Source organism: Gossypium hirsutum, chromosome A12 (assembly GCF_007990345.1).
Source record: "Gossypium hirsutum isolate 1008001.06 chromosome A12, Gossypium_hirsutum_v2.1, whole genome shotgun sequence".
NCBI lineage: Eukaryota > Viridiplantae > Streptophyta > Magnoliopsida > Malvales > Malvaceae > Gossypium > Gossypium hirsutum.
The window spans coordinates 56359661-56387600 of record NC_053435.1 but is presented as its reverse complement, the minus strand read 5'-3'; the positions used below and the strand labels follow the sequence as shown (position 1 = coordinate 56387600).

General features: G+C 35.0%; 1 protein-coding gene and 1 long non-coding RNA gene across 12 annotated transcripts; both read left to right on the top strand.

Moving 5' to 3' along the window:
- The first annotated feature begins 7212 nt into the window (after positions 1-7212).
- On the top strand, positions 7213-11007 carry LOC107934259 (E3 ubiquitin-protein ligase UPL6). Of its 11 annotated transcripts, XM_016866656.2 has the most exons (9): positions 7241-7481; positions 7561-7610; positions 8185-8246; positions 8451-8627; positions 9358-9455; positions 9654-9781; positions 9993-10104; positions 10438-10504; positions 10618-11007. In XM_016866656.2, the coding sequence occupies exons 4-8, from the start codon at positions 8469-8471 to the stop codon at positions 10502-10504; spliced, it is 564 nt and encodes a 187-aa protein (XP_016722145.1). In that variant the 5' UTR covers positions 7241-7481; positions 7561-7610; positions 8185-8246; positions 8451-8468; the 3' UTR covers positions 10618-11007. The 11 variants fall into 11 exon arrangements, 7 of the variants coding, with proteins under 7 accessions (XP_016722140.1, XP_016722145.1, XP_016722151.1 ...); XM_016866651.2 differs by lacking the exon at positions 7561-7610 and having other exon boundaries at positions 7213-7481; XR_005906575.1 differs by lacking the exon at positions 7561-7610 and having other exon boundaries at positions 7261-7481; positions 8448-8627; positions 10360-10504.
- Positions 11008-19239: 8232 nt separating this feature from the next.
- LOC121211277 (uncharacterized) lies at positions 19240-21694 on the top strand. Its single transcript, XR_005906576.1, has 2 exons — positions 19240-20288; positions 20845-21694. It is a non-coding gene; the product is annotated as an uncharacterized lncRNA (long non-coding RNA).
- Positions 21695-27940: the final 6246 nt, after the last annotated feature.

Sequence of the window (27940 nt, the reverse complement as noted above, 5' to 3'; positions counted from 1 at the left end):
ATTAGGGGTGTATTGGCTATGCCAATACACCCAACCAAACATGGTGTTAGTGCTGTACAATTTAATCCCGCGCACTTAGCGCCAATCTCATGGTCATAAATGGTTATCCCGCACGTTTAGTACCGAGATCAACAACTCAGTATATCTTACCTCTTTTCTTTCATTCAACAATTTCATCATCACATACGTACATGCATATATATATATATATATGTATATTTATTCATTCCATTCAGCATCAATACATAACATTATGACCATTGAAATAATACCAACTACATGCTTAATGACTTACCTCGTGTTGGGTAAGACGGTTCCAACTCGGCTACTCGATAACCTTTTCTTTGCCTTTGCTCGATTCACCTCCTTTAACTCCTTGAGCTAAATCAATAATTTAACTAGTTTAACCACCTTGCTAAATATTTACAATCCAATTTCACATGTATATGTATGTTAGTATATTCGGCTAATAACCTCATGCAACTACCATGTCATCAAAAATCTAATCACACATGCACATGCATTAGGTAAGTTACCTTTGCTAATTTTAAACCCAACATCACACAAGCTCTCAAGAGATGGCCGAATGCCTCTTTTGTTACCCAACTAATCATTCAACAATTCCATCATTGATCAAGCACATATTCGGCTAAAGAAATGGCAATTTTAGCAACCTTCGATTTAGTACTTAACTTTTACCACATATCAAATAACTCATTTCCTTACTCATGTGACCACGTATATTCGGTCATGCATACACACATAAAATCAATTTGGAGACTCTATCAATCCAACATACATTCGGCACCTTCATCCACCATTCTACCAAGCATGTAATATTCAAACACAACCAAACTCACATTCGGCCCTAGCTCATAACAAGGTAGCCGATTCTTTTTTTTATAGTTCAAACACTCCTCTATCATCATTCACCTAACTTTAACATGAAACAACAAAACTCACCATTTCTCATCCAAATAACATGAACAACAACCATTCCTTGAACACTTTCTCATGACCGATTGCTCATGTTATCAACAAGATTCAAGATTTGAACATGGGCTATTTAAAACATGCATGCATCTCAAAGACAACATCAAACATACCTTAGTCTAGCAAACCACCATAGCCGATTTTCTCAAGCTCTTCCCCTTTCCTTTCTTTCCTCAATTCGGCCAAGGATGTTCAAGAATGAACACACTTTTTTTTTGTTTTCTTTCTTCAATTCACGGCAACAAGGGGGTGAGACCATTATTATTTTTTTTTCCATCACCCTTCCTTTCATTATTTAATTATCATGCTTAATATTTTATTTCCCTTACCATACATCACTAATACAACATGTTGGTGACATGTTTCCACCCATAGCATGGCCGGCCACTACATATTAGGGAGGGGGAATTTGACATGCAAGTCCCCTTTTTCTTCCACATGCACTAATAGGTCCTCATGCATTGACCTATCACATTTTAAAATTTTCTCATATAAGTCCTATTGACTAAATTCACATGCAATCGACTAAATCGAAGCTTGAAATTTTCACACATTCATGATTACATATTCTAGACAATAAACATCACATTCAAACCTTTCGGTGACTCGGTTTAGCGGTCCCGAAACCACTTCCCGACTAGGGTCAATTTTGGGCTGTCACAGCCCAAGCTTAAGATAGAACCCGGCAATTTTAGTTAATTTTTGTTCCGTAAGAAAAAGGGGGCGAAATTATGAAATAGAATGTATGTGAAAATGTTTGAAAATGCTATAGGCTAAATTGAAGTGACTAAATAAATAGGAGTGCAAAATAGGAGGATTTGCATGACAAACCTCCCATTTTACATGAAGTGGCCAGCCATCATGTTGTTGTAGACAATATGAGAACTTGATATCCATAATTCATGGTACAAATTGATAATGGGTTAGGTAAATGTTCCATGATAATGGATTAGGTAAATATTCCATGATAATGGGTTAGGTAAATGTTCCATGATAATGGTTTAGGTAAATGTTCCATGATGGGCATTTCATGTCTTTTGTATTAAAGAATTAAATGGATGAAATATGAAATTTTATTAAAAGAAAAAAGGGTGAAAAGAACAAAGTTTTGTCCATCTTTGTTCATCATAGCCAAAAGTTAGAGAAAAGAAAGGAGAGGAGAAAGCTCTTGAGTATTCGATCACTAGGAGGAGGAAAATTGAAGGTAAGTCCTTGGTAGCTTGCTTCTATTTTGAGGTTCATGAGTTCTTCTTGATTCTAGCTTAACTCTTGAAGCATATTTTGGCTTTTAGTTGTGTTGTGAGCATTTAGTCATGAATTAAAATGAAGGAAATGGTTGTTGTTTCATGTTCTTTTGATGAAAAATGGAAGATAGGTGAAGTTGAGCCAAACAAATGAGCATGCATGTGCCTTAGATACTAAGGGGAAAAATCGGCTAACATGTTGTGCTTTAAAATGATGAAATGGAGATTATACTTAAGTAAAATCATAGATATATGATGATTGATTGGTGATATACATGTTTAAATAACAAGAATGCAAGTTAGGTGTGAAAGAGTGATTTGGTAATAAATCTGCTTGGGACAGCAGCAGTAACATGACTTTGGAAAATCACCATAAATTGTGGGAGATGAGTTAGAAGCTGCATAAATTATGTAATTAAAGCTTAATGAGTCTAGTTTCAAATGGAATAAACGAGAACATATTTTGAATTCTGTACAATGAGAAATTTGATTCGTAATGAAGAGTGGTCAGATTAGTTAAATAGTGAAACATGGGAAACTTTAAGAAAAATCTGGTATTGATTGGCCATGCCAAAAATTCTGAAAATTTTATGGATAGAAGATATATGAGTCTATTTTCAGGGAAAATTAATGGCACTTGATTTTGAGTTTCGTAGCTCCAGTTATAAATGATTTAGGGACTGTTGCTCAAGAAAACAACTTGCAGTGAAATTATGATTATGTGGTAAACACTGACAAAAATTTGTTAATGAGTTGCTTATTGATTTCTTATAAGCTTACTCTGATCTGTAGGTGTGGTTGGCTGAATATTGTAAGGGGTTAATACGTAGTTTGTATTTGAATAGTTAGATTAACGTGTTAGTAATCCAATTGTAGGCGGTTCGTGTGTGGATCTCGTCAGCATATCGTCGTAAACAGGTGTGTAACTAACACCCTCTTATAGACTAGATCGGCAAAATCTGAAAAGCCGGTATTTTGAGATCTTGTGATGTGCTAATGCTCATGAGATTAATATTTTGTTGTATATGGTAAATTAAAGTGATAAGCTGCAGAGTGTGCGATTCTGTGCATTTCGATATTTTTGAGCTTAATGGGCCAAAAACGGGATAATGGGCCAACGGGTCCAAGTTGGTAAGAAAACGCAGTAAGTGTTTCTGATCGTACGTAAATGGCTATGTTATGTATGAAAACCTTAAGAATAGTGAAATTACTTGAACACCCCTATGTATGCAAAATTACCGTTATACCCCTAGGGTTATTTTTTTTGAAAAGCATGATGTTCTGTTTCTGTATACGTATGCCATGACATATTATTTCTGATGCATGGGGACATGGGTTATATTATGGAGGAAGCGTCCTGGTGGCTATGCCACAAATATCTGATCTGGTGGCTCTGCCACATATATCTATTCTGGTGGCTCTGCCACGATTATCTGTATCTGGTGACTCTGTCACATTATCTGTTCTGGCAGCCATGCTGTAAATTCTGTGGTGTGTAGCAGTTGGGTGGGTCGAGTTGTCTCCGCACACGGTGTAAGGTTGGTACAGGGGTGTATACGGTTGGATATGGTTGGGTTTCTGCATAAACATGTAATATCTGTTCTGTTCTGTTGTGGGCCTATGGGCTTTATTCTGAATTTCTGTTCTGGACTAAGGCCAACTTATTCTGTTTCTGTGGTTTGAGCTGATATAGGCTATGGTTGGGTTAATTTACACACTGAGTTTCCCCAAACTCACCCCTTTTATTTCCATCCACGCAGGTAATCCCCAACCATAGTGGGCTTGGAGCTGTGAGGGAATTCGGAGTGGCCACCCGTTCTGAAAGTTTGATTTTCTTCTGGTGAACTGGATATCCTTTTATTTACGTTTGAGGTTTTGGGTTTTTTTTTAAATGTAATAAGGCCGCTTAATTATTCTTGATGGTTTTAATATGTGTTACTAAGATAAGTATTACTTATTTTAACTGTTGAAGTTGGAAAGCTTTAGGGCGCGTTTTCAAAAACAACAATTGATTTCAAAATACCACGATAACAAGCAAAGCTTCCGCAATGAAAGTATTTTCCAAAATTAATCACTTTTCCTAAAAAAGACTTAATCAAATCGGTTTCCTAGAAATATACATGACGTTAAGGTGTGGCAATGGCGGTATGCATGTCTAGGATTGGATCCGAAGGGAGCTTGGTACTTAAGCAGTCCGATGGACTCACCTCCTCTTTTCCGATTTCCTACCTGGTGCACAGCTTCCATTCACTTTAACCTATACTGAAATTATCTTTTAAAACACTAAGTAAGTTTTTCTGGATCAACAATATAAAATGTTTTGAACGCTTCGATGTGGCACATCGGATCTGGCCATAACGTCTGAGCCGGGTTTGGGGTGTTACAACCCTAGCTCAAAATAATAGTAGAAATAGCTAGATCGGTTGATGACAACTTCAAAAATGTAAAATCATTAAAACGAGGATAGGATGCACTTACTAGTGAGCTTAAAAGTTGAAGAAACCCTAGCTATGGTGAGCATGAAAATTTCGGCTGTGGAATGGAGAAGATGAGCAAATTTTGCTTGATTTTTCCCTTTTTATTCTTTTAATTACTAAATGACCAAAATGCCCTTAAAGTTTTTATTTAAAATTTTTCCTATTCATGCCCATTTTGTTCCAAAATTTTAGAACTTGGTCAAATTACTATTTAAGGACCTCTTAATCCATAACAATTTCATGCTTAAATCTTCTAGAACTCAAGTCTTGCAACTTATTCAATTTAGTCCCTAACTTCAAATTGGACATTTTAGGCATAAAATTTCTTCATGAAAATTTCACACAAACATGCAATCATATCATGAATCATCAAATAATCATAAAATAATTATTTTATTTTGGATTTGTGGTCTCGAAACCACTGTTCTGGCTAGACCCTTTAGGGATTTTCGTCTCCGAAAATCTTACCGGTGAAAAGGTTTGGGTATTGGTTTCTCATGGCCTCCTCAGGCTCCCATGTAGCCTCTTCAGCCCCATGTCTTTGCCATAACACTTTTACAAAGGCAATACTCTTGTTTCTCAATTGTTTGACTTCTCAAGCTAAAATCTTAATTGGTATTTCACTGTAAGTCATATACGGTTGAATCTCAACCTCTATCGGTGAAATCACATGTGAAGGATCAGATCGATAACGGCCACAACATAAACACATGGAACACATCATGAATCTTTTCCAATTCGGACGGTAAGGCTAACTGATAGGCAACTGGCTCTACTCTCTTGGTGATCTCATACAGTCCAATAAAACGCAGACTCAACTTCTCTTTTCTACCAAATCTCAAAACCTTTTTCCATGGAGACACTTTCAAAAATTTTCTTGCCCTGTTTATTCGAAGCAGCTTTCAAACAATCACAAATTTTCTTCACTTTCTCTTTGGTTTCTTTGACTAAGTCAACCCCGTGAATCTGATTTTCTCTGAGTTTAGTCCAATACAGAGGTGTTCGACACTTACGCCCATATAATGTCTCATAAGGCGCCATTTTCATACTCGACTGATAACTGTTGTTATAGGCAAACTCTACCAATGGTAAGTATTTATCCCAACTACCTTGGAATTCCAATATACAACATCGGAGCATGTCTTCAAGTATTTGAATTACTCTCTCCGACTGACCGTCAGTTTGCGGATGGAAAGCGGTACTAAAGTTTAACTTCGTACCCAAAGACTCTTGTAACTTTTTCCAAAATCGTGAAGTGAATCTCGGATCTCTATCTGAAATAAATGATATAGGTACTCCATGAAGTCTGACAATTTCACCAATGTACAATTCAACTAACTTATCAAGTGAGAAATCAGTACGTACCGGTATAAAATGATTCGTCTTAGTTAATCTATCAACAATGGCCCATATGGTATCTTTCTTTCTCGGAGTTAAAGGCAACTCTGTCACAAAATCCATAGTAATCTGATCCCGTTTCCACTCGAGAACCACCATTGGCTGAAGCAAACCTGAAGGTACTTGGTTTCCGACCTTTACCTAATGACAAATTAAACATTTTGATACAAACTCTGAGATATCTCTTTTCATACCATTCCACCAATACATTTTCTTCAAGTCATTATACATTTTTGTATTGCCTAGGTGAACTGTCAAACAACCACTGTGTGCCTCATTTAAAATATTACGAATCAACTCAGTATCCTTCGGAACGCAAATCCTACTACGGAATCTCAAACAACCATCAGATCACTCAGAAAATCCGGTTCACTGTTGGACTCACACTGAACTCTCTTAGCTTGCTACTCTTTATCAACTTTCTGAGCATCACAAATCTGTTGAAGAAAAGTTGGTCTAGCTCTCAACTCGGCTAGAATCAAACCATCATCGAACAAAGTCAGCCGTGTATTCATAGCCCTCAAGGCAAACAACGACTTCCTACTCAAGGCGTCAGCGACCACTTTCGCCTTACCCAGATGGTAATCAATCACAAGCTCATAATCCTTCAACAGTTCTAACCATCTCCGTTGTCGTAAGTTTAAGTCCTTTTGAGTCATTAACACTACAACAAAATTGATTTTTAGCGGCATTTTTAGCGGTGCTTGAACCAAAAATGCCGCAAAATTTGTGGCATTAGCGACGCTTCTTAATAAACGCTGCTATAGGTTAAGCATTACTGGAACTTTTTGCAAAACATCGCAAAGAGTTAAGCAAAACGCCGTCGCTTTATGTTGAGAAGTGGAATTAGCGGCGCATTTTGAAAAACGCCGTGGCGCATTTGGAATTAGTGTCGCTTCTTGAAAAACGTCGCTATAGGTCGAGCATTAGCGGCGCTTTTTGAAAAACGTTGCAAAAAAGTTAAGTAAAATGCCATCGTTTTGTGTTGAGCTTTAGTGACATTAATAGCACTTTTTAAAAACACCGCAAGACTGAAAATTAGCGGTACTTTTTAAAAAACACCACTATAAATCAAGAACAAGCAGCGCTTTTTAAAAAACGCCGCTATAGATTGAGAATTAGCGGCGCCTCAAAACAGGTCGCAAAAGCAATTAAGCGAAACATCATCATTCTGTTTTGCCCAAATTAAAACACAGAAATCCCTCCCCTAAATCCCCAACACCCGAAATCCCTATCTTTTTTTCTCCATTTTATTTGCCTCAGATCCCCTTCCCCAAAATTCCCTTCCCCAAATCCCTAACATGGACAGAACTTCACATTTCTCTTTCACTTTTACGGTTTCAATCCTTGTTTTCCCTCTAAATTTCTGGTAAAATTCTCTCAAAACCTCTTCAGTTTCAGTTTTCTGGGCTTGTATTTTTCTGATTTGGTGGTGGGTTTTATGCTAGTTCTTCATCTCCTACCGTCTAGTTTTCGACAGAGCAAGGAATTAAATAAGGCAATCTTTGAAACCGTAAACCTAACTTGAACATTCTATTTCAATCATGAAAATTGTCTCTGCATCTGCATCATCCGTTATATTCAAATTTCTGTTTTAGATCCTACTGCTTGTTATTCTGTCTCATCTCGTGCACTATTTGTTGAGAGGGAGAATTTTTTTTAAAGCTATCTGATTCCCTTACCTGCTATTTGCAGCATCAATCCGCTGCTATTGATGTGAAATTTGTTCACATTGCTATTGAGGTCTTTAGTGGTTACGATTTGTGCTGCGACTGCAGATTAGCAGCCGTGACAGTTATACCATTGCTATTTTTAACTTTGATTGGTGATTTGATTTGCTTTTTTTAATTAGAGTATACTCTCTCTTTTTTCCTCCATTTTTTCATGGATATTAAAAGTTGGCACATATGCATTTCTCAACTTTGTTTCCCTAAAGCTGTTGAATTTATTTATAGGGTTCATGGATGCTTTCTAACTTTTATTTTAAATTTAAGGTAATTATTTAAGGTATTTAGTTAGAACAAAAGAAGAAGCCCCCGATATCTGACATTATTCTTCTTAACTGTATGCAGGGAAGGAATCCATGTCTAACTTGCACGTGATGGTCTGAAGGTCTCCATAGACCTATAATTAGGTGAGCATTGTACTTGGAAGCTCATACATTTGTGTGTACATATATATAAATATATGCATGCATCCTGGTAAACTTAGCTTTCAAAGCCATGGATGTACATATATCTTGTTTTCTATTCAATGATGTGAGTTTATATTTTTCTAACGAATGTTTTGCTCCCTGGGAATATTGATTGCTTTCGGTTTCTTTTTTGGGTTTTAGCAGAGTTGCTGAGTTTCGAGAATGTTCTTCACGGGTGATCCAACTACTCGAAAGCGGGTTGATTTGGGCGGTCAGAGCTCCAAAGAGAGAGATAGGCAGAAACTTCTTAAACAAACGCGTTTGGAACGCAATCGCTGTCTTTGGTTGTGCCAGCAAAATTCTGCAGCTCTCAAGATTCAGGTTTTGCTTTTGAATTTAGGCTGTTTCTTAGTTTCATTAATTACTTTATTTGGTTTAGTTGAAGAACTTTTTTTTTCCTCTTTTTTTTTTTTTTTTTTGCATTGAGCTGAAAATTATTCTCGTGAATTTCAATGCTTGTTTAGTTTAAATACAATCATATGCAATAGACTATTTCCAAAAATTCTAGGTTCGTTTGTAATGCGAAGAGTTGGTTAGATTGCACAGGTTTAGCATTATGTATAGGCCGTTCTTTATTTGTGCTAGGTAAGTGCTAATATAGTTTTGGAGGGTCAAACTATTGGTAGATGTAATCATTGCATTGTAGAAGGTGATTGAGAGACTACCCTTTGTTTTCCTTTAACTTCCTTATATCTGGGAAAGAGATTAAATTCCATTCTCAGGTTTACTTAGGAAAATTTGTGATTTAATGTATATTAAATTCACTATTAGGTTTAAATACATTAAACTATCCTCCAAGCTAATAAGGTGGTGAAATAAATAGTTTTTATTAAATTAAAACCTGCATTGTTTATTTAGGTGTGTCTGCTTTATGATTTAAAAACATCTAATACTTATTACTAAATTGAATTGTTATCGGCGTAGGGTGTATATGAATTTTGAGTATGCCTTTCTATTAGGCAATTTAGTTTAACAAAATGGTTGTTTGGATTTGTCTTTAAGAACTTGCTGGTCTACATTTGGCAAAGTCTTGACTAATTATTAACTACAGAAATACTTCAGAAGGGGAAAGGTAGTGGAAGTTGAACGAGCCAAGGTGCGAGAGCAGTTCTACAAAACTTATGGAAAGCACGGTCATCATGTAGACAGGTATATTTGGGCATTTATAATGTCTTTAACATGTTTCCTGTCAAGAACTATTTTGGTTCATTTTATAGAGAGCTCCATTTAATGTCAACAGAGTGAACTGAAACACCATTTTCTTTTGGGCCTGCTTTACTGCTTTTTGAAATGCCTTATCTTTAATGTGATTTTCTGATTTTATTCAGATCTGCCCTTTTTATGCAGGCATTGTTTTGGTCCAGACTTAGAGTTTCTCCGCCAGCTAATTTTCTTTGTCAATGCATGGAATATGAATGATTTTTCTGTTCTTGCTGAGATTTGCCGATTAATTCAGCATTTTGTTCGAGAAAGTGGTATTTCTATAATAATCCCTTCTTGAATAGTTGTATTATGGATAAGTGGTGTGTTGCATATAATTATGGTGGTGGCAGTGATTAACTGCTTATCTTTCTTTTTTTCTCGAACTTTTGCATATTTATGGACAACTTATTATGCATTTCATATAATTATTTTAGTTTATGCATTTCTTTCTTTCTTTAACTTTCACATATAATTGTGCAACAGGGGATGTTGTGGAACTCTTTGCAGGCACGAACTACTTATCCAATCATTCTTTGGTTGTCTACAGGTTGAAGCGACTCTCATTTGCTTGCATTCAGGCTATATATCACAACAGGTTTGTGCTTCAAATCTTCTTTTTTCAACTGGGTGTTCTTTATTTTTTTTATTTCTATATTTGCATCAAGCTTATGTTCCTTTATATTTAAGAAGCTTTTAGATGCTCTCTAGAATATCATGGATCTAAAACAGAAACTGAAACCAGGGAAAGAAATTGAATGCCCAATGTTGATGATAGCTTAATATTAGTCTTGCACCCATGTGTCTTTCTTTTCCTCCTTTCTCATTCTTTGTGTTTGCACTATGATGTCAGGTAGAATTTAATGTAGGCATATATTCTATGCATGTCTTTAAGCTATTTCAGTGGGTAATATTGTTGGTCAACAAACAGAGCTCTTATATACAAAGAGTGTCAAAGCAATGATGAGCTACATGAAGCAAGGAAAGTGCTAATTTAGGTACTGCCTACTTTATCTTGGCTTAAGATTGAATTACGTTTGCCTAAGCCTTGGATTACTATGCAAACTCAAGCTACTGCTCATAAAATCAATGTTTTCTTTCTTTTATGCAGGGTTTGCCAGAATTGTTGGGTAATTGCACTAATATTGGATTAAAGAGAATGGGAGAGCTTGATCCAAAGGCTTTTCATGACACTTGTAAGTTGCGATTTCCTTGTGATGAAGTGGGAATTCAGGCCACTACTCTATGCTCATCATGGTAGGAGAATCTAACAAATCTAAAGCTGTAATGGGGTGAAGAGATTTATAATGCAGTGGTAACAGCTTTGAAAGAACTCTTTTGTAGTAACTTATTGTAGTATGTTTGTAGTTGAAGTTTCTTATAGTGGACATCATGTTATTTATTCAGCATAAGTTTCAAATATTTTAGTTTTAGAAGAAAGTATGTACTGTACTCATTAGATTGGGTTTTCAAAGATGATTATGTTAACATTTTGATCAAACATTATGAACAGTTCACTTGTTAATGTTATTGAACTCAAAAACAATTTAAAATGTGTCCATTGTTAGGTCATTAAAATTTTGTATGATCATTTAAGGTAAGAACGTAAATGAGATGATTAAAAAAGAAGTTGAATTTTGATATGGTCTTTAGCGGCGTTTTTGGGAAAAATGCTGCTAAAGGTCATGTTATATAGCGGCGTTTGTAGGAAAAGCGCCACTAAAGGTCATGTTTATAGCGGTGTTTGTAAGAAAAGCGCCGCTAAAGGTCACATTCTATAGCGGCGTTTATTAGAAAAGCACCGTTAAAGGTCATGTTTTATAGTGACTTTTGTTGTAAAAGATCACTAAAGGTCATGTTATATAGGGACATTTTTTTTAAATAAACGCCTCTAAAATTTAACGGCGTTGTCTATAGCGGCATTTTTTGTGGCGTTATTAAAAACGTCACAAATATTTTTAGCAGCGCTTATAGGCCTAAAAAACGCCGCTAAAAACCTGTTTTGTTGTAGTGTAAGTACTTAGGACTTTTGTGATCGGTATAAACATGACATTTCTCACCAAATAAATAATGTCGCCAAATCTTCAAGGCAAACACTATGGCGGCCAACTCTAAGTCATGTGTCGGATAGTTCTTCTCGTGAGGCTTCAACTGCCTCAAAGCATAAGCTATGACTTTACCCTCTTGCATAAGTATACATCCCAAACCATTTAAGGTAGCATCACTATAAATTACCAATTCTTAACCTGACTCGGGTTGTACCAAAACCGGTGCTTTGGTCAATAACATCTTCAATTTCTCGAAGCTTTGCTGACACTTTTCCGACCACTCAAACTTAACATCCTTTTGAAGCAATCTTGTCATGGGAGTAGCAAACATAGAAAATCCTTTCACAAACCGTTGGTAGTAACTAGCTAAGCCCAAAAAGCTTCTAACCTCGGATACATTCCTTGGCGGTTTCCATTCAACGATAGCAGAATCTTGATAGGATCAACTCGGATACCATCACCTGAAACAATGTGGCCCGAGAATCCAACTTCTCAAAGTCAAAACTCGCTTTTACTGAACTTAGCATACAACTGTTTGTCTCTTAAAATCTACAAAACAGTTCTCAAGTGCTCGGCATGCTCTGCCTCATCTCTTGAATAAATTAGAATATCATCAATAAACACAACAACAAACTTTTCCAAATATGATCGAAATATCCGGTTCATTAAATCCATAAACACAACAAGAGCATTCGTCAGCCCAAATGGCATAACGAGAAATCATAGTGGCCATACCTCGTTCTAAAAGCAGTTTTAGGCACATCCGACTCTTTAACTTGCAACTGATAGTAGTCGGATCTCAAGTCTATTTTAGAAAACCATATCGCTCCTTTCAATTGATTGAACAAGTCATCAATCATTGGCAAAGGATACTTGTTTTTGATTGTTATCTTATTGAGCTATCGTAGTCTATACACAATCTCATAGATCCGCCTTTTTTTTTCACAAATAATACCGGAGCACCCCACGGTGAAAAGCTCGGTCTCACAAAACCCTTGTCGGTCAATTCTTGCAATTGACTTCAGTTCTTTCAATTCAGTCGGAGCCATCCTATACGGAGCAATCAGAATAGGTGTCGTCCTTGGCATTACATCAATACCAATCTCCACTTCTCTAATTGGAGGTAAACCTGGCAATTATTTCGAAAATACATTCAAATATTCACATACAACAGGCACTGATTCAATTCTTAATTCAGACTCTTTTGTACTCTTTTGTATTCAGTACAGAAGCCAAATAAGCCTCACACCCTTTTCTCATACGTTTCTGAGCAGGCATCGAAGAAATCACAATTGGTAACCTATTTGACTCATCTAATTCAACCTGGAGAATTTCACTATTTTCACATTTCAATTCAATAACTTTTTCTTTATAATTTACTACAGCATCATGAAGTGTCAACCAATCCATACCCAATATAACATCAAATTAACCAAATGGCAACAACTTCAAGTCAGCCATAAAACAATGACCTTTAATCATCAAGGGACATTTCTTGCATACCTTATCAACTAAAACATGTTTGCCTAATGGGTTTGACGCTTTAATCATAAATTTCATAGGCTCAACAGGCAGATTCTTGCTAGATACCAATTTCATACACACATACGAATGGGTAAAACCAGGGTCAATCAAGGCAATAACAGTAGTATCATAAAGAGAAAAAGTACCAGTGATCACATCGGGAGAAGATGCGTCCTCACACGCATGTATGGCATAGGCCTTAGCTGGAGCTCTAGCTTCGGATCTCACTGTTGTATCCCTCGCTACACTTTTGCTGCTAGCCCCATTACCGGTATTTCTCGAGGGTCGCCCATTTGCAGCCGTACTACTCGGCTTTGTATTCTGAAATTTTTCTTTCTCGATTATCTCGGGGCAGTCCTTGATTTAGTGGTCTTGAGAACTGCATCTAAAACAGGATTCGTCGTTCATCCTACACATGCCCAGATGATATCTACCGCAATGTTGGCACTTAGTTTTAAAAGGTTTAGCATTACCTACACTAGCTACAGATGTAGCATGAGATTTAAAACTCGAATTTTGTTTCCTACGATTTCCGTGCGAATGCCCAGCCGAAACATGAGAACGAGAATACATATCTCTGGATTTCTTAGTCTGAGAGGGGAATGCTTGCTCATCGGCCTCTTTCTTATATCTTTAGCCTCAGCTTCAGCTTTTCTCTTTTCCTTGGTCAGTTCCTCAGCTTTACAAGCCCGATCGACGAGCACAACAAATTCCTTCAGCTCAAGAATACCTACTAATTTCAATATCCTCATTAAGTCCGTCTTCAAACCTTCTACACATTTTAGCCTCAGAGGATACACGTTCCCGAGCATACTTAATGAGCCAGAAAAACTTTCTTTCGTACTCAATCACTAACATGCGGCTTTGTTTCAATTCTAAAAATTCTTGCGCTTCTGGTCAATGAATCCTTCACTGATGTACTTCTTTCGAAATTCTTCTTGGAAGATTTCCCATATGACCCTCTCTTGAGGTACCATAGATACTTGTGTCTTCTACCAGTGATATGTCGTGTCTCTCAACAAGGAAATAGCACACTTCAAACATTCTCCGGGTGTGCATGATAGTTCATCAAATACCCTTATCAAATTTTCAAGCCAAAATTCTGCTTTCTCATCATCATCCTCGACATTTGCTCTGAACTCTTCTGCCCTTTGTTTCCGAATCTTATCAACAGGGGTTTTGTGAAACCTCATAAAGTCCATGCCTTGTGGCACTAGGGGTACGGGTTGAGAACTTTGAGGGGGTGGAGAGGGTTGAACGTTCAGGTTCGTTTGAACGAACTCCGTATACCAAGCATTTATCATGTGGAGAATGGCTTCCCTAACCTCTTTTCTTCTTCCTTGACTCACGGTCACGGGTCTACTCTCAAATAGAGCTGCCCCTTGAGCGGGAGCCGACTCATTACTTTCTAGACCATCAGCTTCAGCTCGATTAGGATCCATTACTATATGAAAAACGCAGTTTAAATGGTCAGGAGTCGTCACACTATCATAATTCATTTATGGCATGTATAGCTAGACTCGTACACATGCTACGTTAGTCCAAGAATCGACTAAACCGTAACTCTAATACCACTAAATATAACACCCCTTACTTGTGTCTCACACCGGGACAGGATATGAGGCATTACCAGACTTAAACACAAGCAAACATACAAAATCGGGCCATAAAATTTTGTTCAAATTAAATTCATTCATACATATGCAAATTGTCCCTTATATGGGCCTACAACACCCAAAACATGCATTGGGTGTAGTTCGGGGCTAAACCAAGTACTTTAGAAAACTTAAAAAATTTTCATGAAAAAGGGTCACACACCTGTGTGGGTAGGCCGTGTAGTCACACACGCCCGTGCGGCTTAGGACATCCCATGTCCTCATCCCGTGTAACTATCTGTTTATGATGTCATCAACAAAAATAGGGTCATATGGCCAAGTCACACGCCCGTGTGCTTAGGCCGTATGGCGAATTAAATTCTAAAAATTAAATGCAAACTTTACACGGCCTAGGCACACGCCCATGTCCTGAGGTCGTATCCTTCACACGACTGAGACACGCGGCCGTGACTCTACCCGTGTGTTTACTACTGGGCATTCTATTTTGCTAAATTAGGGTGCAGAGGACACACAATTGAATCACACACCCATGGGGCAGACCGTGTGTCATACATGACCTAGACACATGCTCGTGTGTCTACTCGTGTGGAGAACTTTAAGGCTATTTTCCAAGCCAGTTGTCATCCTTAAAAGCTTACTCACTTATACATTTTTAATGGTAGGCAACATCGTATATTTAGTCACTTAAATACTCACAATCATAATTTATCCATGACTTTGAATTATCAACATATCACATGCTCAAACCATTATGCTTTCATATGGCATTCCACACGAATTTCATAATTATTCATCCTTATAAACCTACCTTCAATCTACTCAATTATACCATGAACATGGTCATACCTATTAGTCCCAATTCATTCATTAAGCATATGTGCCATTTATCACATCCATTACCAATAAGCAATCACCAACCACATCACAAGCATAAACATATTGCATGCATGCATAAATAATTAGGGTTACAACCCAAGAAGTAAATATAAGCCACATCTCATGGCCTTATACAAAATGAATCATAATAACATCGTGAACCAACTTATTTGGCTAATCAATATGACACATAACAAAATGACCAATTCCTTTATACATGCCATACTCAAAATGTTGAGACTAACTATACCCAAACGTCCAATTGATAGTGTGATCGAGTCTCTAACGTCTTTCGATCCCCGAGCTAGCTTGGCGACACTATAAAATATGAAAAGGAAGGGGGTAAGTATTAAAGCTTAGTAAGTTCATATGGAAATAACATGCTATCTAAACAAGTATTTAACATACATTTAACATAATGAACATAAATTTGTATTTCATCAAATCACTTAAACTTACTCATCACATAAACAGCCTTGTCATAAGTTCATCACATACCAAGGCATTACTCATGAGTTTGGTATACATACCTATATCAACTTATAAAATAATCTCTTACTCATTCTTCTCATTGACTTACCCCTTGGGTCAATTGTCAAGTTACTCGATAATTTTAGCCATTGAACACTCGGAATACTATTGGATACACGAAAGGCTCACACATAAGTGCCACATACGTAGCTAAAGCTACCTTATATCGCATGACACATAAAATCTCATTCTTGAGCTACTCACGGGTCTACTCACACAAGATTTCGGTCAGGACGTAACTACACGGGCTCACACAAGCTATCAGGTACCCGTAACACATATCGGACTACCCAGCCACTGGTAAAACGTACAAGACCAGCACTCGGAACCACATAAACATATATCACATATCTCATGAGCTTATAAATCACATGGTTCCTAGTGGTATGTCACTTGTATCCTAAACTATTCCTAAGGTTCAAATGAGATTTTTCGATATCACGTCTCTGTCAAGCTTGCTCGTAATGTTGATCTTAATGTACATAATACCAATCACTTACTCTGGAGCAATCAAAGCATAACTCATAATAGCATTAAAGAATTTGAATTCACATAATACTCAAGCATTGAAAATATAACATAACATCACATTCTTTGTTTATGAACTTACCTCGGTACAGAATGATAAAAACGAACCTATTCTTCATAAACCTTATTTTTTCCCCGATCAAGACTCGAATCACATTTTTCTTGATTTATAATGCCAAATTTAACGATCTATAATGCCAAATTTAACTTGTTTAATACATACATTGTTCAAATCGACCCATAACACATTCTTTGGCAAAATTACCTTTTTACCCCTAACTTTTCACTTATTTACAAATTGGTCTTTATGCTCGCAAAATGAAATACATTCATTTTCTTTGTTACCCAAGCCTAGCCGATTCATATTCCTACTCCTAGCAGCCCACATTTTTCTTTATTTCACATATTTACTACCCATTTTACAACTTTTACAAATTAGTCCCTTTTAGGCGTTTTCATGCAAAATCACTTTGTAAAAGATATTTAACACACATCAAACTTTCATATTCTTCCATAAACATCAAAATACATGCATGTCACACATGGGTAAGTTTTTGAACATGAACCCTAGCTCAAAATAATGGTAGAAATAGCTAGATTGGTTGATGACAACTTCAAAAATGTAAAGAACATTAAAAACAAGGCTAAGATGCACTTACTATTGAGCTTGAAAGTTGAAGAAACCCTAGCTATGGTGAGCATGAAAATTTCAGCTATGGCATGAAGAAGATGAGCAGATTTTGCTTGATTTTTCCCTTTTTATTCTTTTAATTACTAAATTACCAAAATGCCCTTAAGGCTTTTCTTCAAAAAATTTCCTATTCATGCCCATTTTTGTCCAAAATTTTAGAACTTGGTCAAATTACTATTTAAGGACCTCTAATTAATAATCCATAGCAATTCTATGCTTAAATCTTCTAGAACTTAAGTTTTACAACTTATTCAATTTAGTCCCTAACTTCAAAGTAGACACTTTAAGCATAAATTTTTTTCTTGAAAATTTCACACAAACATGCAATCATATCATGGATCATCAAATAATCATAAAATAATTATTTCTATTTTGAATTTGTGGTCTCAAAATCACTGTTTTGACTAGACCCTAATTTGGGATGTTACATTATGCGTAGAGGGGTTGATCCGCATCAACTCAAGAGACCATTAACTATTGGGATTAAATAGCTAATCCGAGAGATATTTTAAGGGTAAGTGTTGATAATAATCAATAATCAATTTATTGTATCATATCTTAAGAAGATAGTCCTAACTCAAGATCCTCATTTATTGCTCGATTAGGTAATCTAATTGTAGATCCATGTGTGGGGGGTTTTGAGAGATTATTGCACATCGGGTCTACGATCAGGTGTGAATTTCAACACTAAATAAATTAAGACTATTATTATATTGATAAAAATGTTGCTACTAAAAAATGTTGTTTGATGGGGATACTATGTGTATCCATAAAGTGAGACAAGTCATCCTTATGGATTTTTATCAAGTAAGTGTTTTTCTTAAACCATATACTTATGAAAAGCATGTTGTGTGATATTGATGTTTACTAATAATATGAAAAATATATACATTTCATTCTCATGTCATGTGATTATATGACATATGTGATATTCATATGAAAATAAGATGTGAAAATTTGGTACCTTGATTACATATGTGATTTGCATGCTAAACATGCCTATATGATTTTAAGTGTTTTGGCTAGATCACATGCATAGGGTGGGATATGTGAAAGGTGGAAGTATATGGTAGTTTATCTACATTAATGTGACATTGTTCACGATTTTGATTATATTGCTGTTTATTTGTGACTTTGGTGGCTTGTCCACGATTTTGTTTATATGGCACTTTATCTACGTTACTGTGACACGGTTCACAATTTGGTGTGTTGGTTAGACGAGTTCTGGATAAACTCGATTATGGTGTGTAGCGGAGATGGGTAGGACCGTTTTACTAAAATCTGCATTGTTTTACGAATTATGCATTGACATGATCATGTGTGATATGCTTATGAAATACTGAGATATGTGATTTTATGACTTTGTAGCTTATATGTTTTATGTTATGAATGAGTTTGTGTTAATCTCACACTAGGCTTAAAAAGCTCACCCCATTTCAAATAACACTCAAACATTGGACTTGGATCAACACTTGGTGGAGCCTCTTGAAAAAATTTTACATCATGGATATTTATTAGATTTTTGAACTATTTGGATTTTTGGTTGTGTTTTTGTGGACTTTTGGACTTTAACTTTATTTAGGTTGTGAATTATATTTTTATGATTTTAAAATTATCATGCATGCATGCAAAATTATGGGATTTTAAGTATTCTAAAAAAATTCATTTTTTTCTAAATTAATTATATTTTTCTTAAATTTTAAATCAAATAATAATTCGTGAATTTCTTAAATAGATTTATGAAAATTTGATTTTGGCTTCTTTATAAAAAAATCATTTTTATAATTATAATATAAGATCTTTCATATTTAGATGTTTTCAAACAAAATTACAATTAAATGACATTTTTTTTAAAAATAAATATATTTTACTAAATATTTTTTGAAGAAATAAAATTAGTCAATCTTAGAAATTTTTACGATTTCAAACTCAAACCTCTATTTTTTCAAAATAAAAAAATAATTTCGTATGTCGTTAATGTAATTTTTGAGATTCAACCATAATGTTTAGGCCGGTTTGGGGTGTTACACATCAAGCTAGTTTAGATTATGGTATCTCCTTCACTATTGGCTCTCTGTTGTCTTTTATTGGTTATTCTGATGCAAATTGGGGTACTGACCTGGATGATAGGAGGTCTACTACAAGGTTTCGTCTGTTTCAAGACGCCACTCTAGTCTTTTGGACATCTAGGAAGCAACAAGTTGTGTCACAGTCCACAACAGAAGCTGAGTATAGGAGTCTTGCACATGCAACTATTGAAATAGCCTGGCTGGAATCATTATTGTCTGAGTTGCACGTTCCTATTGCAAGAAAGGCAGTTGTTTGGTGTGATAACTTAAGGGTGGTAGCTGTTGCCACAAATCCAGTTTTCCACTCAAAGTTCAAACATGTGGAACTTGATTTGTTTTTTGTTTGAGAAAATGTTGCTAGTAGTGCATTGGCAATTGGTCATGTTCCAGTACAAGATCAAGTAGCAGATATACTCACAAAGCCTTTTTATGTAGGTTTTTTAATAGGTTTAGAGCCAAACTTAAGGTTGCTCACAAGTCACAAGGTTCAGTGCATGTTAAAGAATGAGTTCCAGTAGCTGTTAGGCTTGCTGCAGTTAGATTGTTAGTAAGCTATTTCTGTTAGTGAAGTTAGTTAGTACAAGTTGGCTGTCATCTTCATTGTTAAAGCTTAGTATAAATACTATAGCTAGAGGTTCTTTGTAATCATGTTGAACTTAGTAAAGAAATTCATAAGTTTTTCCTTTTTTTTTTCTTTTCTTTATTATTCTCTCTTAATTGTTATTTGAGGTTTATGTGCTTGTTCACTTCTTGTTAACATTTCAACATGGTATTAAGAGTTATGGCTTATTGTTATAAAATAGTGTGTTGTGGAAAGCTGTTAAAGTTTCTTTGGTGTGTCATGGCTCCAGAAGTGATCTAAAAAAAAAGCGGTCATCATCGACAGTCTACTAATGATGGTAATGGTGCTACACATGTATCTTCTCTTCACTTGGATCCTAGGTGCAGTTCTTGTATAGTGGATAAATGTGTTTATCATTTTCCTAAGCATGATACTGTTGAACTCAATGAAATAAATTTTCTTTTGGGAAAACATCGAATTATGTTGTTTCTTGAAGGCTGTAACTTGAAAGATTTTGTTTTAGACGCTACTAGTGTTCCATCTCAATTTCTTGTTAATAGCAATGGTCAATTGATAGAAAATCTTGCATTCTTGGAGCATCATCAACAGGAAAAACTTTTGGCATCTTGGCTTTTGTCCGCTGTGTGTGATGTATTTCTTGTTTATCTAACCAGTGCTTGCACGAGTCTGGATGTATGACTTTCCATTGAAAGAAAAATTGTTGCTAAGTCAAGCATGAAGATTTCTAGTATGAGACATAGTCTTTATTCTAAGAAAAAAAGGCAGTTGTCCATTAAAGAATATTTGGCTAAGATAAAAAAATATATGTGATGTTCTTATTGCAGCTGGTAGTTTGGTGTATGAGCCCGGACAAATTAATATCATTCTTGCAGGATTACAAGGGGAAAATGAACCAGTTCGTGTGGTGGCCTCAATAACGAATGTTGCTCTGGATGTGCTTACTAAGATGTTGTTAGATTGTGAGACATGACACTTGGATTTTGTGGCGAGTGTTCCTATACAGGCTAATGTTGTCCATTCTCAGGGAAATACTGTAGGCAAAGCAGGCGGTATAGGTGGTAGACAAAATTACAAGCAAGAATTTTGAGGAGGATCTTATTGTGCTCGAGTTGTGGGGGTTTCTTTTCTCAAAATCAACCTCAGTGTTAGTTGTGTGACAAGATTGGACATGTAGTTCAAAAATGCTATTATCGGTTTGATTATTATTTTTAGGTGTTTTAGATGTAGATCAAGGCCAACACATGTCTGTTAATTTCCACCAATTCAATGATCAACAACAACGATCATGGAAATCTCACCATCAATGTTGTGTTTCTGATCGCAACCAATGCATGCCTTCTATGCATGTTAAAGCTTAGTCATCCCCTTCTTCAGGGTGTCATTTTGCCTCGACCTCACCCTGCAACTTGGACCAATAGTGGTATCCAGATTTCAGGGCTACGAATCATTTCTGTAATGATCTTTCTAATATACCCACTATTGTTGATTATACAGGTACTAATAAGCTTGTTCTGGGCAATGGTGCCAGTGTACCTGTTGCTCATATCAGTTCTTCTTTTATTCATTATGGTTCTAGAGTGTTGCGACTTAATAACGTTCTACATGTTCCTGAAGTGTGCAAGAACTTGTTATCTATTGCTCAGTTTGCTAAGGATAATCATGTCCGGAAGTTCTTTGTAATTATGTTGAACTTAGTAAAAAAATTCATGAGTTTTTCCTTTCTTTCTTTTCTTTGTTATTCGTTCTTAATTGTTCTTTGAGATTTATGTGTTTGTTCACTTCCTGTTAATATTTCAACACCAGTGACACTAAAAGGCTTTCTGTCTTTCTCTCCATATATTCGAGAGATTTCTATAGGTTTCATGTTATTGAAAAAATTTGAAAAGTGATTTTTTATGAAATATGCATGAAAAGAAAAAAAAAAGTTTTTTTTATAAAAATTCTAAATAATACCTTAAACGGCATCTTTGATTGTTGGTATTTTTTAGGAATTTCTTTTATGATATTTGGGTTTGGAAGCTTACATGCAAGATTTTTAAATGGGAGAGGAAACAGTTAATCATACTTGCAAAGGCATGTTCAAGATCCTATCCCATCTTTAATTTAGGGGAATTTAGGGGATTTATTTTAGTTTTACTTGCATGCATTAAGTAAAACTTAAAATTACAATTGTGTTTTTATGTTTTAATCAGTTTTGGATTCTTTCAATCAATGAAAGAATGCTAACTTTTAGCAACTTATTTCAAGATTACAATGACTTTCCATATTAGGGGCCTTATTAACTTAGTTAAAATCATATTTTTTAAATATATTTTCATTTATGAAATAAAAGTCTTTACGAAAGTATGTAAAGAATGCATGTTAGTAATTTTTAAAATGGGGAAAATGGGCAAAATGGGTAAACCAAAAGTAGATTAAAAAATCAATTGCCTTAACCAATCAATTTAAAAAATATGAATATAACAACCCTCAAGTAGAATTGAAATTATGACTTTGGCAGTAGAAAACTCACCTTGGATCTTTTACAATAGTTGAAATGTATGTTTTCATAATATATATATATATATATGGATTCCTTAACTATATGTAATCCTTATTTCGTAACATACAACCCATAAGAATACCTTTTTCAAAATTATATTTGCACTTGACTCTTTCGCTCATTTTGTTGTGCAATTTATAACTTCTTCATGATGCTTCATTTTCGTCTTATTGATCAATAAAAGAAATGCAATCTCTTGCTTGGGATCCTCGAATTTCCTATTGATTGCTTTCTTTTGAGGATGTAAATAAAGATCTAATAATAAAATGTAATACAAAAAAAAATAGTAGTTAGCAAATATAACAAAATGGGGATTGTATTGAAAAAATGGAAAAAGAAAAGATATGAAAAGCATTTAGGGCAATATATATGTTATAGCAATCGAGAGTGGTTCAGCAAGATGTTAGAAGCATCCTATGTTTAATTTCAAAAATACATCAAATTGCTCTTGCAATAAATTGATAGCTTGTGAGATTTTAATATAATTTTCTTGTAATTATGTTTCCATAAATATTGTAAAATCAATTATACATTGTAAATGTTAACTCTTATTAATATATATTTAGCTTTTTCCATATTTAGAAAATTTAGTTAGCTGAAAAAAGTAAAAAAGTGCCCAGATTTTTTTTTTAAATCTAACATTAAATTTGGTAACTGTCTATTGTTATGATTCTTTAGAATCTGAACGAAGGGCTTTGAATTTGGTAAATATCTTGGCGTGGAAAACAATTTTACTTGAATTAAAGGCTTTAAATAACATTATATTTTGCTTGAATTCCAACAAATTTTTAATGTATTGTTGCTTTGATTGTGTTACCTGAAATCATGGCCAGATAAACAGTAACGACACAATATATACATCCACGTGGTAATAATGTAACAACTGAGCGAGGATTATTCCGAATAATATACACAATATATATATAATATATGATAAGTTTAAATAAGAAATTACTACATTTATATTTCGAAAATATTTTTTTATACCAATGAGAAAATGTGAACAGATTAAAAAAAACCCATTATTAAATACTAAAAAATTATCACGTGTGAAAATCATGTATTTAAATTAATTACGTGTTTAAAAATAATATATAATATATAAAAAATGTAATGTTTGAAAATAGTGATAATAACAACAAATATGCATATATACGGAATTAAAATAAAAAATAATTTAAATTGCGAATAAAAATATTTAAATAGGTAAATACATGAAATTAAGAAGGCATAATTGCATAAAATACCTTCAATGTTTATGGGTTTGACCCTTAACCTTTTTTTTTATTGACACCCTAATATTACGATTTTTTTTTAGAAATCAACTCAATTTTAACGGTAAACGTGAGTTGACCGTCAATCAAACAGAAGATCAACAAAATAGCCTATGTGGCATGCCACATAAGCACAATGCCATAGATAACATCATCAAAACAATTTTTTTTTCATTTTTTTCCATGTTCTTTTTTCTTCTTTCTTTCTCTCTTCCTCTCTAGGTACTGTTACAATAAAACAAACCCACCAACATTTTCAACTTGTATCCATAGGAACAGAAAAAGAAAGAGAAAAATGTCCCTTTCTACCTTTTTTGGTTTCTTCATCGAAAAAGAAGGTTGTTTCTTTTTTCAGTTCGGTGATATGGAATAAAATACTTCAGCAATTCAGAAAGCCTAGATCTTTTAAGCTTTTCTTTTGTTATTTCTGTTAATGAAGTCACTAATGTTTATGTTTAGCTTTTCTTTAAACTCTGCGTTTTATAGTACATAAAAGAGGGGGCTTAAATGCCACGTTTTGATTCCATGTCCTTAAGTTATACGGTGCTTACAAGGTAGCAGGATTGACAGCTATTGTTTTTTCATTTTATGCACTAGACATTTCAGCATTATTTGAGCACTTGTCATGTTAGAGGACGTTTATGAAAGAAATTAATGAAATTCTGAATTCTCTTTTATTCTTCTTCTTCCTCAAGCTCTTTTTTCTTTCTCTACTTCTATTGATATTTCTTCTTCTTCCTATTTTCGTATCAAAGGTATTAAAGAAAAACGATCTTCATGGCCAACGAAAGAGTCACCACTCGTTTGCAGAAGCAGATGAGCCAACTGCAATAGGAGTTTTCACAACTTGACACCAAACTGGACTACCATTATAAGGAGATGCAAACAAAGTTAAAATGAGAGATTTGTTCCATGCAAACTGATTTAAAAGGAGAACTTCGCTCTGAACTTCAGTCTATATTGGAGCAATACTTGCGACAATCATCAGTAGCAACCACTCTTGTGTTACAATGTAACAAAGGTAAGGGAATCCTGGGAGGACAACCTTCTAGTGTATCGGCCAATGAACCTATTATTGTTTTGCCAGTGTCAGAAATGGAACCTTTTGGATTATCATGTCAATCACAACAAGTCGAAATAGTGAGAAAGGGTTTTAGGATAGAGTGTCCCAGGTTTGATAGAGGTGACTTTAGAGGTTGGTGATCTAAACTAGAACAACATTTCAAGTCTGTAGTAGTTTCTGATCACTTTAAGGTGAAAGTTGTGATGTTGCACTTAGAGGGAAAGGCACTTGACTAGCACCATTCTTTTTACACAAAGGTAGGGGGTTACAACATATTACCTGGGATATTTATGCAAAGGGCTTGCAAGATTGATTTGGGGTTGGCACATTTGTAAACCCTATGATAGAAATAATATCCAACACACAACAGGGCACTGTAAAGCAGTACAATGACGCTTTTGTAAGTATTTTAAACTAGATATGCCTACCTGAAAGCTATGCCTTTAGTATATTTATTAAAAGCTTGAAGAGAGGTATAGGTCAGTATCTGAGGTTGTTCAAGACTCAAACTCTAGTGGATGCTTATCAAATAGCTAGATAAGTTGAAGACATCATGTATAATCCTCCAAAGAAGGGACCCTTCTCTGGAATTAACAACTACTCAAAACCATATCTCCCTATCCCTAGAGAACATACCCCTATGCATATGTCAAGGCACACTAGGAGGATTCAGTACTCTAACTCAGCTTATAAGGCTCATATTAAGTCATTATCTCAAACCGAGATGGAAGAGCATAGAAAAAAGGGCTTATGTTTCTAGTGTGCCATTAAATACACATCAGGTCGTAAGTGCTTAAAATCTCAAATGTTCCAACTACTAGTTGAGGCAACCTTAGAATCAAAAGGGGACGTTAAGGCTCAAACAACAGAAATCTTCTAGGATTATCTTAAGCAATTGGAGACATTAGAAGATGAGACTAATCCCTCTTCACCAATACTCTCCATAGATGCTCTGAAGGGATCACAAGGACATAATATAATGCATTTGGCTACATGAATCAATCAATACGAGGTAATTATACTTGTTCACTCAGGGAGTACACACAACATCGATCACAAGTTGACAAAAAGATTGCACTACCTATAGAGCCTCTTGACAAACTCAAGATTATGGTTGCTAACGGAGGCAGCATGGTAACTCAAGGAGTGTGCAAGGCAGTGAGATGGGAGTCCCAACAACATGATTTTGAAGCAAACTTGATGGTATTATCAATCAAGGGATGTGATTTGGTGCTAGGTATTTAATGGTTATTTTCTTGAGGCTCAATTATTTGGAATTTTACTGCTCTAACCATGATGTTTGAGTATCAGGAGAGTTCATGTATGCTGCATGGAATATCACCGGGGGCTCTAGAGTTTATAACAGGTCCTCAGGTCTGTAAATGTTTTGTTATGAAGGAAAAGGGTCTTACTTCGATGTTGTTAACAACAAGTGATCAAAAAACACTTAAGATGTCTGCACCACCACTTTCTGATGATTTGGCTCGTTTATTAGCTGACTTTGAAGATGTCTTTCAACTGCCTAAAACACTACCCCCACAAAGACTTTATGATCATAGGATTCCCTTGGTGGATGAGACCAAAGTGGTCAAGGTAAAACCCTATAGGTACCCCCACTTCAAAAGGTTGAAATTGAGAAACTTGTTGGAGAATTGCTGTAATTTGGAGTTATTAGAAACAAAAATAGTCCTTTTGCTTCACCGGTGGTAATGGTAAAAAAAAGGATAGAAGCTGGAGGCTATGTGTAGACTATCGATAGTTGAATCAGCTCACCATTAAAGACCAATTCCTAATACCCCTCATTGAAGAACTTTTAGATAAACTGGGAGTAGCGACATACTTTTTTAAATTGGATTTGAGATCAAGTTATCACCAGATTAGAATGTGGGACCAAGACATCTACAAAACAACATTCAAAACCTATGAAGGGATCTATGAATTTGTGGTCATGCCATTCGGCTTGACCAATGCCTCTTCCATCTTCCAGTCATTGATGAATATAGTATTCAAAAGAATCCTTAAGAAGTCAATATTGGAGTTCTTTGATGATATTGATGACATCACGAACTAACTAAAATACAACAAAGGCAAGTGTGCCTATCGAATGGTAGTATAGCTATGGTGAGTTGGGAATATCGTATCCATAAGGACTAAAAGTACTAGTAGTTACTATCTTTTTATTATTTAGCCGAATAAATTGAAGGGATTTATTTTAACCTTATCTTAACTAACCTAATTACTAAGACGAAACAGAGAATAAAGTAAGAAAATATTTGAAGAAAATCGATGAGAGAGACAATACCTGTAACATCTCAAATTAGGGCCTAGTCAGAACAGTGGTTTTGAGACCATTAATTTGAGACAAAAATAATTATTTTATGATTATTATGAAGTCCATGATATGTATGCATGCTTGTGTGAAAGTTTCATGAAGAAATTTTATGCATAAAATGTCTAATTGAACTTTAGGGACCAAATTGAATAAGATGCAAAACTTGTGTTCTAGAAGCTTTTAGCATGAAATTGCTTTAGATTATAAATTATAAGGTCCTAATTAGCAATTTTACCAATTTCTAAAAGTTTGGACAAAAATGGACATGTATAAGAAAAATTTGAAAGAAAGGCCTTAAGGGCATTTTGGTCCTTTGGTAAATAAAAGAATAAAAAGGGAAAATAAGTAAAAATTTGTGTCCATCTTCCTCCCTCATTGCTGAAAATTTAAGGAGCCATAACTAGGGTTTTGTTCATCTTTTCAAGCTCAATGTAAGTGTTCCTTAGCCTGTTTTTAATGTTATTTACATTTTTTAAGTCCTCGTAGCTTGATTTATCTATTTCCACCCTTATTTTGAAGTAGGGTTTATGTATAAAAATTTACCCATGTGTGACATGCATGTATTTTGATGATTTATGGAGGAATATGAGAGTTTAGTGTGTGATAAACATCTTTCACAAGATGATTTTTCATGAAAACCACTAAAAAGGACTAAATTAAAAATTGTGTAAAAATAAGTGATAAAAATATAATTTTGATGAAAATATGGGTTGTTATGAGTATAAGGAAAATTTTGGCTAGGCTTGTGTAACAAAGA